Source organism: Sipha flava, unplaced genomic scaffold (assembly GCF_003268045.1).
Source record: "Sipha flava isolate LNK unplaced genomic scaffold, YSA_version1 37_pilon_pilon, whole genome shotgun sequence".
Classification (NCBI taxonomy): Eukaryota; Metazoa; Arthropoda; class Insecta; order Hemiptera; family Aphididae; genus Sipha; species Sipha flava.
Window position 1 is genome coordinate 1,405,118 of NW_020273087.1, and position 16,771 is coordinate 1,421,888.

Below are 16,771 nucleotides of genomic sequence, written 5' to 3' on the forward strand. Positions count from 1 at the left end.
TTAAATTTAAAATTTATAATATAACTTTCAATATAATGTCAAGTTCACTTGTATGCATAGAACAAATCAACTATTAAAAAAAAATATAAGCAATTTTTAAATTAACTTTTTTCTACATTAACTTAACAATTTATAACTATATTGTTGTTTCTTCTCAACTACGCGTGCTACTGTAATATTGAATATGTTTAAGTATGGTTAAACAGGTACATAGTTTATAAAGAGTTATTAAACATTTAAAAAATTACAACTTCGTGAATAAAATATAGGAATGATACCTTACTTCATTTTGTATTAAACGCAAAATATGATTTAGGCGTGTTTAGGGCTACAAAACTAAGTTTATCTTAAAACCTCTCGAGACATGGCCATGAATCACAAGCGACTTCTACGGTCACGTTACTAGCGTTTGATTCCAGCATTTGTTTGTGACCTTCTATTTGAAATTGCACCAGTACCAGAAAGTATATCAACACAACACCAGCGGTCTGCAAAAACAATATACAATATCCACAATTAGTAATATTACGTGAGGTATTGGTACAAAATATTGCATCGGTTATCTCGCGGGTGCATTAATGCAATAAATTTATTGTAATCATTGTTCGTTTAAGCTGAAAATAATTACTGTGGAAATAATTGCGATTGTAATACTTTAATTGAACCTGGTTATTATTGCTAGTTGAATTTCATCTTACCGCAAACAGAAGTGATAAATTTATATCGAAAAATCCAGAAGCCGTGACTTGTATGGAACGACTGTTCACGCGGAGTGTAAATAACCTCAGCTGTAAATAAATAATAATAGTTTTACCACAGTAATGAATTTGAATAAAATTTATTTATTTTTATATGATCCGATTGCATAGGTATCTACTTGTTGATGAAACGATATTATTTATTAATATATTACACTATTTCAGTATAATTACATAACAATGTTTTATAATAGTTACTAACAACGGTTTGAGAATTCATATCGTTCGATAGTTTTGAACTCAAGTGCTTCAAATGAAAGATTATCCTTTTGCCCTGAAATCAGAACTTTTGTTTCAATACCGTTTTTGCCGGTTAAAGTTACAAGCTCCTTAAATGTATTATTTATACATGGTGTTAATTAGTATTATCGAGTACTCTTTCGTCGGGTGATGATTACGGAATAAAAACGTTTAACGAAGAAATTGTAAACTCTTTAAACTTTTCTCGGCTTTCGTTATACGTTATTATTCACTTATCTAAACAGACATTTTTAAATCAACAGTGTCGTGGTCAGTGATGTAGTGCTAAAAATATAAGTGGGTAGACGCCAAATTCTGTCAAAAATAAAATTTCCACATTAAAAATATAATATGGGGAGCTTCGCCCCCACCCCTCCCTTAGATTTCTTAAAAATATAATTTCTTGATCATCAATTATGAACTATATAATATTATTTATTTTTAATGTAATATAACTCCGTGCTCTATTATGATTTTGTTTAAATTTTGTGCTTGATAAGATATTACAGCCATGTCACACACATTACAATTTACATTTTCATTTTTATTTATAGCAACTATAAATTATAAAATATTGCTTAATAATTGCACTTATTGTAAAATAATTTTCAAATGACACTTAATACATGACGAATTATGATTAACGAAGATAATATAATACAATTCACATGAAACACCATTGTAAAATTGTAAATGGACAAATGTTAATATATTTTTAATATAAATAAAGAAACTAAAGAGTGGTTATACGCATGTACACGACCGTGAACCCACGGACTTGGGTTTTTTTATTGGATACATGCATATTCTGAAAAAATGGAAGTGGGTACACGTCGTGTACCCCATGTACCCTCCACTACATCAATGGTCGTGGTGTAATCAATTGAAATTGAAATCAAACCTAATCAAATCGTATAAAAGATAAGGTAGGTAGAAAAACCGTTCCGAATCCAACAATCGGACAAAATCGACGTGTTAAGAATATTAAGATATCCTCTAGGGATGATCAACAACAATATAAGTAGTAATAAAAGGGAGCTTCTGAATCCATTTTTTTCCAGTTTTAAAATATATCAAGATGGCTTCTAAGTCTATTTTTTACAATTTTAAAATATATCAAGGAGGTTTCTGAATTATACCGAGATATATAGTACACTAAATAATTTTAATAATTTATTAAAATCACTTGTACAATTAACTACAGACTTTATAATGAAAAGATTAATTTAGTATAAGATATTCAAAACTTATACAAAAACGGACAAGTTATTGAAACACTGATATTTAACGAACTAACACTTATATAATAAAAAATTACCGTAAAAAATGTATAAACAAAACAGTATTACAATATAGCATACCTCAGTATGATTCAGAAACCTCCTTAGTATATTTTAAAATTGTAAGAAAAATAGACTCAGAAGCCCCCTCCTTTATTACTATAAATATAACGTGTACAGCGGTAATAATAACCCCTCGAACTTACCTCTTTGACGGAAGAATCGCATCTGTAACACAGATAAACAAATTTTCCAACTATGATAACGAATTCAATGATACCACTGATATACACGAAGAGAGTTGCGTTATCGTCAAACACGCGACGAACAACCGTGTCCCATATGATCACGTACACCAACAGCAACAGTTGCACGTAAATGTCCATGATCGTGAACACCAGTTCGGTTCCGAACGTATTTGACATGGTCTCCATGAAGTCGTCTAGAAACCAATGATCGTTCATCAACGCGTTCAACCGTATCAGCCGTTCGGTTTTCGAACTCACGTAACACAGCTCTTCCAATTCTCTAGAACACAACGGGTACAGGGATCGACCGACAGTAATGGTAAAATATTAATTTACAAAATCAATTCGGTACGACAAACATTACTGGGATAATTTTTGAGTGTGTGTGTGTGTGTGTGTGTGTGTGTGTGTGTGTGTGTGTGTGTGTATGTGTGTGTAATTATATGTCCTTGTTTATTTAATTTCAAAACCGAAAATGGCGAAACTCCCGGATCGAGTGAGACTCCGTGGTAGGACGAGAACCAGGTAATATATAAGATAATAGATAGATAATATTATAGAATAAAAACCAAATAACTTTAAAACTCGTAAAAACAAAATTTGTTGAAATACCTGATTTCATCAAAAAAATGTTTGGCTGTAAAGAAAATCTTATGAAAAACGTTGTATACGATTTTCAATCCTTAAGTATAAAAATTTAAAATTTAGGAATTGTTATCAATAAAAATATAACATATTTTCATAAATGCTGGAGCGTTTTTGCTATTTTTGTCAGTCTTTCGCAATTATTAAGAAAACCGTTGAAAAATGTGTAAAATGACATTTCTTATTAGACAACTTCAGTGGTTGTAATAGTCGGAGTAATCCATCGGATCGAAATCGTCTACACGGAAACGAAAAAACACACACACACACACATTATGGTAAAACCAATACATTTCATGTTTCATTCAGAATCTAAATTATAATCCTAAAACTCATCATGTTTATTACGACAGTAGTCAGTAAACATTATACGTTGTAATACTACATGATTATTAAAGCGATTAAAAACGTTTAAACACTTTTCTAACATATACCAATACACGTGTAAATCGCAGTTACAATATTACCAAAATGTATGTAAGAGAATATTATACAATTTCAAGATTCCACGAATCACATTTTGACGAATTTAAACAAATTAAACTATAATTTAGAGTAGGAGTGGCCAACCCAAATGATCTTGCGGGCCACTTTGGAAATACATTACGAACCCGCGGGCCACATATAAAATTATATTTTTATTTTGCTCCAATACAAAAAAATTTAAAGTAAACATTTTAAATAGGATTAAATTATTATTATAAAATAAGTTTTGGTGTATTAATTATTTGAAAAAAAAAACAGAATGAATTATTATTGTTTTTATAACCGTATTCTGAATCTAATTTTTTCCAGAACTCTTTAAATTGTCGATGCGGAAGCACATGTGATCGAATGTAATTCACTGTTTTTATGACTACTAGAATAACATGGTTCATCGACAATACTTGGGAACAAAGATTTTGTTGATAAATCAAACAGTTTGTTGCGATTATGTTGCTAATAATACGGCGTTCACGTTGTGCGAGCATTCCAGAAAGTTCTATTGGGACGAATTTTTTTTTTTTAAATGTTTGATAATCTCACAGTCCGCAAACATTCCAAGGTGGGCCACATGCGGCTCGCAGCCCGCGGGTTGGCCATGCCTGATTTAGAGTGAACAATTGAAATCTAATACATACGTCGTATATGACCACCTACTTATAAATAATCTTCATATGGCCTCTAAAATAAATTCAAGAACGTGCATTTAACAAAACTTATCGAGTATGGTAACATGAATCGATTTCGGTCGTATCGATTGTTCTCTGAAATTTATTCCATCGGTAACGATTACATTCGATTTGATTCACATTCGGTAGAATAATCCATACTTGACCTTAGCAAATTTCAACTATGTGTATAATATATATTACATCGATGTACCGCTGCAGAGCAAATTCTATTAAAAGATATTGACCACGACTAAAAGAAAATATGTCTTTGTAAAATAATAATCCAAACGTAATACTGCATAACATTATAATACGTTCCGGCTGAAAAAAAGAGAAACAGTGCAACGGAAAATTATTGCGCCACTTTTGTCAACATGTGTGCGATTTCAAGTCGCACGCAATATCGTATAATCAATTGATTTTGGTGCAAGAGAGTTAAGGAAAGCTTAGGTGTCCACCACTCTGTCATTCTCTCTCAGAGCTCTCTTAAGCTCTTCTTAAGAAATATACGAGCGAATGAAAGACGAAACTCCACCTTCCGCCCAATATATTTGTTCGTCAAACCTTTTGGACACAATCCCTACGCAATCTAGTATCCTATTCACGTGCAGGGTTAAGCAGCGGAAAAATAAGCAGCTTCCTACAGGGTGCCGATTTTTTGGTGATGACATAATGTAGACGTGTCGATATATATATATATATATATATATATATATATAATACAACATATAATATATGTGGTGCGTGAGTGCAGGCAGAAAAAAAACCGTATGGGTCTTCATACGAAATCGCAACATCGGTTGACTACGTTCGGCTGCAAAACATAAATAATAATCCTGATTCGGCAGACGGTCGATTACAACGTGCAGTTCTCGGTACACGTTGATTAATGCGACATACACTTCAAAGTGAATACCTGGGAATAGCTAAGACGCTAACACGAAATCCTGGAATGAATTACATAAACGACTGCACAAATATCACGTGCGCTCATCAACGTGGATTAGTTAATCGACGACAAAATCTCCATCCCTTCAGATGACTGATAGAGAAAACGTTTAATTCGTCGACTCGTAAGCGTGCGCTGACGCGAAACGTTGCACTGACATCGGAACGAGAAAAAACGTCAAATATCTGTCAAATCACTGAGACGCCCTCGGTGTTTGTCGTGTAAGCTTTACGTCACAATCGTGGGTCCCAGGCTCTAGCGACGTCTGATGACATTGCACAGAACGACGAAAGGGCATCGTCGCGATCTACACTCCGATCATCGGTCAAATACGTCGATCGGATAGATCTACGGGGTACACCGTAACCTTATTCGCGATGCCGTCAGAGTTCCGTACACCCTAGGGCACCCCGTGTCCTAACCTAACACACACACACACACATATACGTGACCAACCTGTTGATGTCCTCGTAGGAGTGTTGCGTGACCACGCACAGGACGCCGACGAGGTTGATGAACAGCACCGGAACCATGTAGGCGGTGAAGTACGGGTAATAGAGATCGGGATACTTCTGCGGTATGTTGACGACGGTGTGCACGAGCTTGAAGACGATGAGCAGCGAGAAGACGAGCACGGCGTACGCGCTCGGGGACAGCCACCAGCGGCGCGGGTACCGGCACCGGAGCAACATGCGCCCGGTCATGTTCAGCACTTGGACGGACCGCGGTAACCGGACCAGCACCAGCGACACGACGATGGGACTGATGATCGAGTGCGTCAGCAGCATGCCGAACACGCTGCAGTAGTTGTCCTTGGAGCAGTCAAGCCCTTGCCGCTGTGCCAGGGTCTTGCCCAGGTAGAAGCACATCCGGACGAACGTCCACGTCTGCAGCGTCAGCTGCGCCATCCACAGCACCAGGCCGCTCTTGCTCACGCCGAAGCATCCGTCTGGCACTGAGTACGCGGCCGATTATTACGTGTCGACGTACACCGGATGTTCGGTACGATATTTAACGCCGTATCCGTCGGAGAGACGATCCATCGGTCGGCGGTAAATATCGCGATCTCGGTGTGTCGATCGATAACAGTTCCGAAAACCCCGTGGCCGTGTACGGCGGCCATACGGGACCACTATCCGGTGTCCGCGCAACGGCAGCGACGCGCAGACAACAAAACTAACAGTTTTTCAACACTAAAAAGACTAAAAACAAAATTTCGTTCGATAATGACTGAAGATAAGCGGTCCAATTTGATTTCAATAAACGCTCGTAGAGAAAAGAATACTTATAATTACATAGATAACATTTTAGATACTTTTGTCAAGGCTAAAAATAGTAGAGTTTACTATGTGTATTTTTTTTTTTAAAGTTTTTGTCTGGGGACTTGCCCCCCCCCAATATAGTCCCTGGAGCCGCGCCTGCCTTAGGTAAACATACTTTCGCAATAGGCGGATGGGCTATTATTACAACCGTCGCTCGCCGTCCCTAACCGTCATAAAACACCACTCGGGTAATGGGAGTCGGTCTGTTGGTCCACAGGCGAGTTGACATTTTTCACTTGACTGCACGACGTACCGGAATGCGCTTTTATATATTCTCTAAATCCCAAAACTTTCATTTGTTAACGTAAGACCGTAGAACGTACAACCTTAAACCGTCTCGTATGGGATATCTTTATATGCATTAAGTGGGCTGGATACAAAAATATGTGTTCTGCATCATTGCTCATAAATGTTCAATCCGCCTCTGGACCCAAGCGAGTACAGCAGCTACACTTTTATTCAATAGCCAATTCCAATCGGTGCCCTTCCCATTCTCTATAAACGGAAATTATAAAACGAGTAGGCGACATGGGAACGCTGAAGACTCTCGGTGTGTCGAAAAATGTGCACACTCTTATATTTTATTACAATAAACAACAGCGGCATAATATCACACAGTCTTAAAACTACTTTTTGCACGAAAACATAGAACGTTTTTCCAATTACGAAACACAATTTTTTCTTTAAAAATACATTTGATTTGAACAATATCAGTCGAAATACGGACCCCTCACTCTTAGACTAAAAATTTTAGGGCCCCGTTTACAATATTTCGGACGGGGTGCCCGGGCAAACCCGATAGCCCCCGTGCGCTACGGTTGTGCCGGTACTCGCGTAACATCATACGATATCCACAAATATGTACGCGTCCGTATAATACCGTATCGGTATAATGATACTCGACGTGAAAGGCCAAATTTCCAAAACTACCGTACGTTCACAAATGTTCTTATGATTTCGCTGCCGCCCGCCCGTCTTATTAATTTCAATAACTCATGATAACGCGCACTCGTCGCTCGACGCGGTAACAGTTATCATTACCTATATTTCTATCCAATAACTTATGCACGTCATGTTCTCACCATTTTCGTGTTTCCTCCCAATGAAATGTACCGTATTCTTGTACGGGATCGTTCTACTGTTTGCATAGCTGATGGGCAAAATGCCGAACAGCTTACACGCGTAGTAGACGGGAAATATTGTGGCCAAGGGACTTCTCCATCGAATCGGCGGTATGTTCATTGTACGGCGGCAGTTGGCTCGGCACTGCTATACGGTACGCGTTAACACTTTTCCGAGTAGAAAAAAAAATCACCGATTTTTGGGTTCCCGAGGGAAAAAAAAAAACTTTAAACGTATATTAATTTTTGTTGTTGTTGCACGTCCATTCAAATGTATCACACAAAGAGGGTTCCGTTTTATAGCGTTTTTGTGTTCCAATCGGTTTCTACGACACGTTGACACGAAATGTATTTTAATAAAAAGAAATAATATTATGACTAACCTCGACCAAACCCACCCTTACCTATCACTTAGTATTCTCGTATTAACATTGTATTAAAAAATAAACATAAACCTAACGATAAAATACACGTTTACCGTGAATAGATAATGCCGTAGAAAATTACTGTGTGGAACGGTAAAATGGATATTGTTTCCTTCAAGAAAATAGTTCAAATATTTACCAGATAAACATTAAAAAAATATAAATATCCTATTATATTTTTTTATTTTCCATAGTTGTTTAAATAAAATGTTATTAATCCTATGCAATAAATACTTTTTCAAACTGTACTGTCACGGGAAAAAATTTAGTATCTATAAATTAATAAAAAAAAACAAATAGTTTATACGTGGAAATAACTAAATAAATAAACACTTAGTCTGAAGTATTACCAACTACATGTGTAAAGTGCGACCGGTTTTGAATTAAAAATTCATCGTGAGGTATATACAAAGTCAATAAAATCGCGACACTATTGAGTCACGGTTTTATTGACTTTGTGTATACCTGACAATGAATTTTTAATTCGAAACCAGTCATACTTTACAAATGTAATAACACTCCAGGCCAAACATTTATGCATTTATTTATTTATGCATATACACTATTTGCTTATTTATTTAATAACTTTTAATTTTTTCTAAAATTTTACTATTTAAGTATATACCATATGAAAATCAAATAAACAAATTCCATCATCATTCTGTTCCCGATTTCGCCATAATTCCTATAAGTTATGTCACGCCCAGCTCAAACTAGAGACAACTGCAATCAATATGCCAATACATTGGGGGGTTAATACATTTAGATAATAACTATTCTTATTATTACCTATTTATTTACTAACTGGGATTTTGGCAATTGGGGGAAGATTTGAACCCCGAAAACCCCCCTTACCTATGCCATTTGTTTAATGTCCGATTAGTTTTTTGTTGTATAATAAATTATGAAGAATCCATAATACTTATTACTTTTTTAAGCTTTTAGATAGAGCATAAAAATATAGATTTTTTTACCGTGGTTTATTAATATTATAAACCATAATATTTTACAAAATAATGAGAAATTCATAATAAGTCAAATTTTAAATAGTCGTGACACTTTTCTATTTTTCTATTTTCCAAGTGAGCAAATGTTATCTGACCATGAGGTAATATGTTTGCCATTTTTAAGATATTATATAATTAGTAAAATAATCACAAATGGTATAGAATCTTAATCTAATCAGACAAAAATGGCATAGTAATTGTTTTTAACGTGAAAGTTGTATTTTTTATTTACAAAAACACAGCAGAGTTTCGATAACTCGAATTTTTTTTTGTCCCTATGAAATTCCAATACACTCAATGCAATATTTGTCGCGATAAGTCTAATATAAAAATGGTTGAGCATACATAACTCGAAGTCATTTATTAAATTTTATGGTTAGAATAACCAGTTTACAATCATTAATGTACAAATGAGACTATCACTATGTACTATTTTGCAGTAAAATAATCGTCAGTTGCCGTATATCTTCGTTGTGTAGTGTGTACAATTTGTAGATATGTCTCTTAAACGTAAAATGGTTACATTAACAATTTCTGAAAAAGTGAACATAATAAGTGAGGTGACAAAAAATGGTAAACAAAAAAATGAGATTGCTAAGCAATTTAATATTCCACCGAGTACACTTTCAACTATTCTGAAAAATAAAGACGATATTTTACGAAAGTACAAAATTAATAAAGGGTCCATGAAAAGAATGAAGATTTCTGAGTATCCCGATATAGAAATTAGTTAACTCAATTGGTTTATTCAATGTAGAGATTTAAACATTCCAATAAATGGACCAATTTTAAAGGAGAAGACTGAATTGTTTGCTACTAAACTCGGCCACAATCAATTTAAAGCTAGTCAAGGTTGGTTAAGCAACTGGAAAAATAGGAATAACGTCGTTTTTCGTAAAATATGTGGTAAGAACGCTGCAGTTAACCAATCAATATGTTGTGACTGGTTAGTAAAATACCTATCAATTATAAATCAATATTCTCCTGATGACGTTTATAATGTTAATGAAACAGGTTTATTTTATAAATGTTTACTGAGTCAAACATTTGTTTTAAAAAAAAGAGAATTGTGCAGGAGGAAAAAACAGTAAAGAAATAGTTACAATACTTTTAGGTTCAAATATGACTGGTACAAATAAAATTAAACCACTATTAATTGGAAAATCGGCAAAACCTAGGTGTTTCCAAGGTATTAAAACATTTCCATTAGATTATGAATAAAATAAAAAAGCGTGGATGACGAGTGTATTGTTTGAAAAATGGCTGTCTAATTTTGATAAAAAAATGAGTTTAAAAGGGAAAAAAGTACTCCTCTTAATTGACAATTATACTGCTCATAATACAAAAAAGAAATTCAATTCTATTAGAGTAGAATTTCTTCCACCAAATACGACTTCACAACTTCAGCCAATGGACCAAGGTATAATACAAAACTTTAAAATCTTAAATCGTAAAGAGTTATTCGCAAAATGGTTAACAATATCAATGAAGGTAGATCTTTTTTGATAAATTTGTTACAAACTATGCGAATGTGTTTTAGAGCATAGCAAAATGTCGAGAAAAATACAATTGTTAATTGTTTTATTAAATCTGGAATTTTAACTAAAGAAAAAGAAATCAAATATACTCATGTAGAAAACGACGATGGAGGTTCCGATTGGAAAGTTATTGTAGATCACTATAATTTAGAACCATAAATTACATTTTATACATTTACTAAAATAAACACTAATATACATACAACTAGAATATTAAGTGATCAAGATTTTGTAGACACAGTGCTACCGACTCCTAAATCTGACTCAGACGAAGACGAAGAGGATAAATATCCATTAATTGTCTCTACAATAGAAGCGAAGGCGTCACTTGATAAAGTAAGAGTGTTCATTGAAAAAACTGAAGGTGCAAATGAAATACTTTTCAATTACTTGGGGGATATTGAAGACTTTATTTAAAACAACCTAAATGTCAAACTCTTATTTCAAGTTATTTTTGTAAATTGTAAAAATTATACAAAAATATTTTGTGTTTTAAAATGTAATCTTTTAATACATTTTTAATTAATTAATACATTTTGTATAGTAAATGATTTTTAAAATTTAATTTTTTAATTATAATTGTAGTTTATAAATATACATAATATTTCTAATAAAAGCAAATTAAATAAAAAAAATAATGTCTAACTTAAATTTTTTCATATTTTTAAAAAATTCGAGTTATGAAACTCGAAAAATATATAAGTCGAATTAATTTTTATCTCCCTTGAAATTCGAGTTATTGAGACTTGACTGTATTAAAAAACATTTAAACTGTCTTATTTTTATGAAAATTAACTATTTCATAAATATTAAATAATACAATTTAACTAAAAATTTCAAACTATTAAATCATAAAATAATAATTAATGTAAGACTTTAATCCTAAATCAGTCATAAAATGTAAATACTTTTTAGTTACTATAGTTGAGGAAAGGCCTAGGAGATTACCAAGAGTATTAATTTTTCAATAAATTTCATTGACAGGTATCAAACAGAACATAATTTAAAGTTAACAGTTATTTATTAAAAAATATAAGAAAATTAAAAATTAATCAATAATATTACCATTTATGAAAAATAAAACAAAAATCTAGTTTAATAAGTTATTACTGGAATTTGAACAGTGAAGATTAAAATTTTTTTACATTTCTACGATGCTAAATTTTTCCCAGTACCGGTCCATTGTTCTTTGAAGCTAACATCCAATCCAAGGTCTCGTAAGGCACTTTTAGCTTCAAATTCACAATCTTTATGCTGCTTTATTATTTTTTCAATTATACTTTCAATATTAAGTGCCAGAAATTCTGATGCTAGTTCACGAGTCCTTGATACTATATTTCGTACAGCAGCACAAGCATGTTTCTGCAATATGTATACAAATACATTATTGTATTAAAGTAAATGTGTATTATTTAAAAACATAATTTTATTTAGAACAGCATATTGATGTGTAAAATGTTAATAAATATAGCTATCATATACACCTAACGAGAAGATTTATAATACAAGCCTGTAGAAAAATTAAAATCAACCCTTTCAACAAAAATAAACAAACTATAAAACTAAAATTAATCCAGTATTGGTAAACTCAATAATTGTTTTCAATTTTAATTTTACAAACATAAAATTAAATTGAAGAAAAAATAATTATATGTAGACATTTCTGAATCAGTATATAATAACTGTGGAATTCCCCAGGTGTCCAATGAAAAATAATAATCTTCATTAATTAATATTCCATTTTAAATTCAATATTATTTAATAATATTTATCAATATTATACCTGATGTTTGGGATCGTTTGAATGCACTTGCATTGCTTGCACAATTAGTTCAGCAATGCCTAATTGAATCAATTCAGCACTGTTTTGAGGAGATCTTAAAGTTAATGCTGTTATCAACTTCATTGAGTCCATGCAAAGCATTTTGCTATTCTTTAAAAGTATACAACTTTAGAATAATTAAGTGCATTGTCATTAAGCTATATACTGATTTTCAACAAAATAATTAACTTACTATATGCCTTTGCATAGCTGATAGTATGAGTGGACAAAATCCAACTTTTCTAATATCATCTTTTACTATATCATCTCCAGCTAATGATTTCAGAAGTCTAAATGCTTGACAATTCAATCTCTATCATTAGTTATAAAAATTTCATAACATAATTAATAAAAAAATTTAAAAAAAAAAAATGATATTATAGTTGTAATCATAGACATATTAATATTCATAATATGTCTATGGTTGTAATATACCAATGTGCAATGACGTTCCATAGCTATTTTTACCCTTGATAAGCCACCACTTTCATTAAATTTACGACAAAATTCAAAACGAACAATAATTGTTGCTAATGTAAAAAATATTTCACTAGTCACTTCTTCAAGTTCAATTATTTGACTGTCTGAAACGAAATAGATACTTTCTTTAAAATATAATTTTAAAAAATTAAATGCAATAACAATTTTATACATTCATAAAAGTTCTTCTATAATCTATTTGTTTAATTAATTCATGATAAAGTTGAAAATTGTTAATCACTAAACATTTTGAAATTATTACATCATTTTTATAAATTACTAAAACTAAAATTGTTTTTTGAGATACCACTGAAAGTATGATTAAAGTATAACTCAAGTATCTATCCCAGTAGTAAATCACAAAACATATATATTTTCCCATTGCAGAAATATTTTATTTTAATAATTAAACTTATGGTTTTGTATGATAAAATTATTTCTAAAATAATGTTTAGTAATACTTATATATTAACAGTAGTATATTATAATAATTATAACTGTATGTATTTATTTTTCATATTTTTTTTTTTTTTAGTAGCATTATAGACCATTTAGGTCCTTTGACTTTTACACATAAATATATATTATAATTAAAACTCAAAGACTATTGACGAATTCCAACTTACCATTTAATAATGTAAGTAATGGTTCTAATAGTTCACAACCCATAAGCTTAGACCGTTCACCAGCATTAGAAAAATCACCGCTACAATTATCTTCACGTAATTGTGCTCTAACCAATTGACAAACCCCAATGATCACAACTTCATTTGAAGAATTTGATTCCAAGATTTTTTTCATAATTTCAGTTATACCAATAATTTTCAGTTCCTGAAATCATATTATTTTAGTAAAAGCAACAAATGATAAATTTGAATTCATAAAAAAATACAATCTATTGAAAAAATTACTACACCATAGAAGAAATACACTTATTTATTAATTTGATTGTAAATGTTTTTTAATACCTCTCTTTCATCTTCAAGTTCACTAATAGTTTTAAACCAAGATAATGAAGCTAGTAATACTTTTTCATCTTCAGTACTTTTTAATAGTTCAACCATAATGTCTAATGCTTTACCATACACAACTTGTCCTCCTGGAACATTATTATTATTTATAAACTTTGTTGTGTGAAGAACTTATGACTTAGAATAATTATAAGTATTCAACATTTTTATCACTTGATTACATCCTAATCTCTAATTTAACCTTTTTTTACTTACCAAACAATAAAAAAGAAATATAGACACATAAGCAATACATTAATCACCAAAATTTAATGAAAATTATTGTTATAATCAGGGCTCATAACTTATAGTATTTACATATTTTTTTAGAGGTCCTAGAAATACCTATGTGAACTATACATTTGTTTTAGGTAACTAAAAAGTTAAATACAAAATTTTATGTTGCATATTTCAAAGTATAAGTGCTACTTTACTTTTTTTTTCTATTTTTCAGACTTAATCTTGCATATTTAGAAAATTGTTATTTGCTATTTTGCTTTTTTAAGTCTTTTTCAGTTTTGTAGCATTTAAAACATTTTTTCTTAATAATAACAAGTAATTATAGTAATATTAATTTTTAAATTTGTAATTTATTCATGTTAATTAACTAATTGTTCTTCTTTTGGATTAAATTATATATTTATTTGTATCATATAGCGACGCAATCAGAATTTTAATAATAAAATATTAAATTTTTTTTATTATACATGATATGTTTTTTTTAATAATAAATGAGAATTGTTTATTTTTCATGTTATATTTATTTTTGCATATTTTTGTATTTTTAATACATATTTAAGTGCTTATATGAATATTTTTAAGAGCATATTATAAAGCTTATAACTACTTTTTTTAGAGTTAAAAGTTATGAGCCCTGGTTATAATATAAATATATATATATTTAAGCAAAAAATAATGTCAATATTCAATAATAGCATACAATTTTATTCTGTCAAATTATATTTCACATTGTTTTCATTATATCTATTAGTAACAATTTCAACATAATTGCCATAATTCCTGATGAAGTCATCATATCAATATCAAAATTTTTACAAGCATTACTTAGTTTATTTTCATTTAAAAATTATGTTCATAAAAAATTAAAATATTCTACATACTCCTTAACATGCTAGATTAATTACAAGTATTAACCTATTCTAACCGTAACTTATAAGTATAAAATATAAAAAACATACATAGATATATTTTTTTTATTACCTCCAAGGAGTGAATCAAATGACTTAATAAATTGTACTTTTTGATCAGCATCAAATTCAGTAAGTCTCTCTAGGTATCCACATATGATGTTGTAAGCATCACTCAGCTTACATAAAGTGCGGCCTTCTTTAGTTTTGCATTCACTTTCAACAATTTTAAGGTATTGAACAATTTGTTCTTTTTGGGTATCATCCCACACTGGAATCACAAAATATGTTTTTAATTGATACAAGGCCGATGGCAACGGATCACTAGCTGACTCAAGTTTGATTTTTATTCCTGATAAGTCCGTTCCCTGAAAGAGACAATGATTGAGTTCGTTTTCAGTCACCATAACTTAACTGAAACTTACCATTTGCTGAAACTGACTAATAGTGTCTTTCAATGCATCAGAATAGTTCATGTCCAATAAATCCATGGTTTCGCTAACAGCTTCGTCGAATACTCTTTGGTCCATCATAAACTTGTCGCGCGCAAATCAAACGAAAGTATACCGTATTGCTAATTCGTTAATTTTTAATGGAAATTTAAAACGAAAAATTGAAAAACAACAACCAATATCGATAACAATGATGCTTGTGATAATAATTTAGGTATCTGTGGGAACGATAACATAACTTATTAGTAATATATCTATCAAATAAGTACCGTGGGATATAGACATGGCAATAAAATAAACAAAAAAAAAAAAAAGGATAAATTGATATCTATACACATGATAAGTACTTATCGCTTTCACTGATAAAAGAGTGTCCATAATAATTATGTATATAATACTATAATTGTTCAACATACGTACGCTAAGTTTGAATAGTTGAAATTGTATATTTTTGCAAAAATATTAAATTACATGATTACAATTCTAAGGTCAAAAATATAATAAAAAATGTATATAAATTAAATTCAAGATTGAAGATTAATTAGATCAATAATAAATAGACAACGTTTAATCTTGAGGATCATTATTTCGTTCAGTATTCGAATAAGAATATGTCTATTGAGATTTTCAAGGTACAAAATTATTTATTCCTTCTGATTACCGGCGAAGCAACCAACATGTAAATTTAATTACTTATTGAACTTGGATTAATTAACACACAAATAAATTGAAGAGCAAAAACCGTTCGAAACAACGTTTACAAATTTATGTAATATTCTAAAATATTCTATAATCTATATATTCTATTCAATTATGAGATTATGTGTTGGGTGTAACATTTAAAATTACAATATCACATAAGACATATATTGTATAGGTGAAGTTGGTTCGTGGACGTTTCGTCGCAGTCTATTATTAAGATAGGACATTTGGTCCCTGTTTAGGTTAGGTTATTACGTTCTAAATTAATTCAAAAAAATAATATAGGTAAGTAAACTAACAAGGTAACAATTTTACAAACACCTTTTTACCATTATGACACATCGATAGATATTTATCTTAATCGAAGGTCTTTTTATCGACTGATGATATTGCTCGATTATTATTTATATGTCAGACAGTGGAAAAATGTTATTAACTTTTTCTATTTGTACTGTAAAGATAAAATAACA

The 16,771-nt window shown here is 31.0% G+C and overlaps 2 protein-coding genes and 1 pseudogene across 4 annotated transcripts; 1 reads left to right on the top strand and 2 right to left on the bottom strand.

Annotated features, from left to right (window-relative positions):
* LOC112688241 (putative gustatory receptor 28a) lies at nt 1-8,178 on the bottom strand. 3 transcript variants are annotated; one of them, XM_025561342.1, is made up of 6 exons: nt 7,679-8,178; nt 5,731-6,229; nt 2,485-2,806; nt 964-1,032; nt 699-788; nt 1-488 (listed from the first exon to the last, which is right to left on the bottom strand). In XM_025561342.1, exons 1-6 carry the CDS (start codon nt 7,836-7,838, stop codon nt 348-350), a joined length of 1,281 nt encoding a protein of 426 aa, XP_025417127.1. In that variant the 5' UTR covers nt 7,839-8,178; the 3' UTR covers nt 1-347. The 3 variants fall into 3 exon arrangements, with proteins under 3 accessions (XP_025417127.1, XP_025417126.1, XP_025417128.1); XM_025561341.1 differs by having other exon boundaries at nt 961-1,032; XM_025561343.1 differs by having other exon boundaries at nt 961-1,032; nt 5,731-6,476; nt 7,679-7,764.
* A 1,219-nt stretch (nt 8,179-9,397) lies between these two features.
* On the top strand, nt 9,398-10,623 carry LOC112688209 (annotated as a pseudogene).
* Nucleotides 10,624-11,760: 1,137 nt separating this feature from the next.
* LOC112688130 (armadillo repeat-containing protein 6 homolog) lies at nt 11,761-15,907 on the bottom strand. Its single transcript, XM_025561178.1, has 8 exons — nt 15,573-15,907; nt 15,221-15,515; nt 13,958-14,088; nt 13,616-13,820; nt 12,945-13,093; nt 12,703-12,822; nt 12,471-12,620; nt 11,761-12,049 (listed from the first exon to the last, which is right to left on the bottom strand). The coding sequence occupies exons 1-8, from the start codon at nt 15,678-15,680 to the stop codon at nt 11,837-11,839; spliced, it is 1,371 nt and encodes a 456-aa protein (XP_025416963.1). The 5' UTR covers nt 15,681-15,907; the 3' UTR covers nt 11,761-11,836.
* Nucleotides 15,908-16,771: the final 864 nt, after the last annotated feature.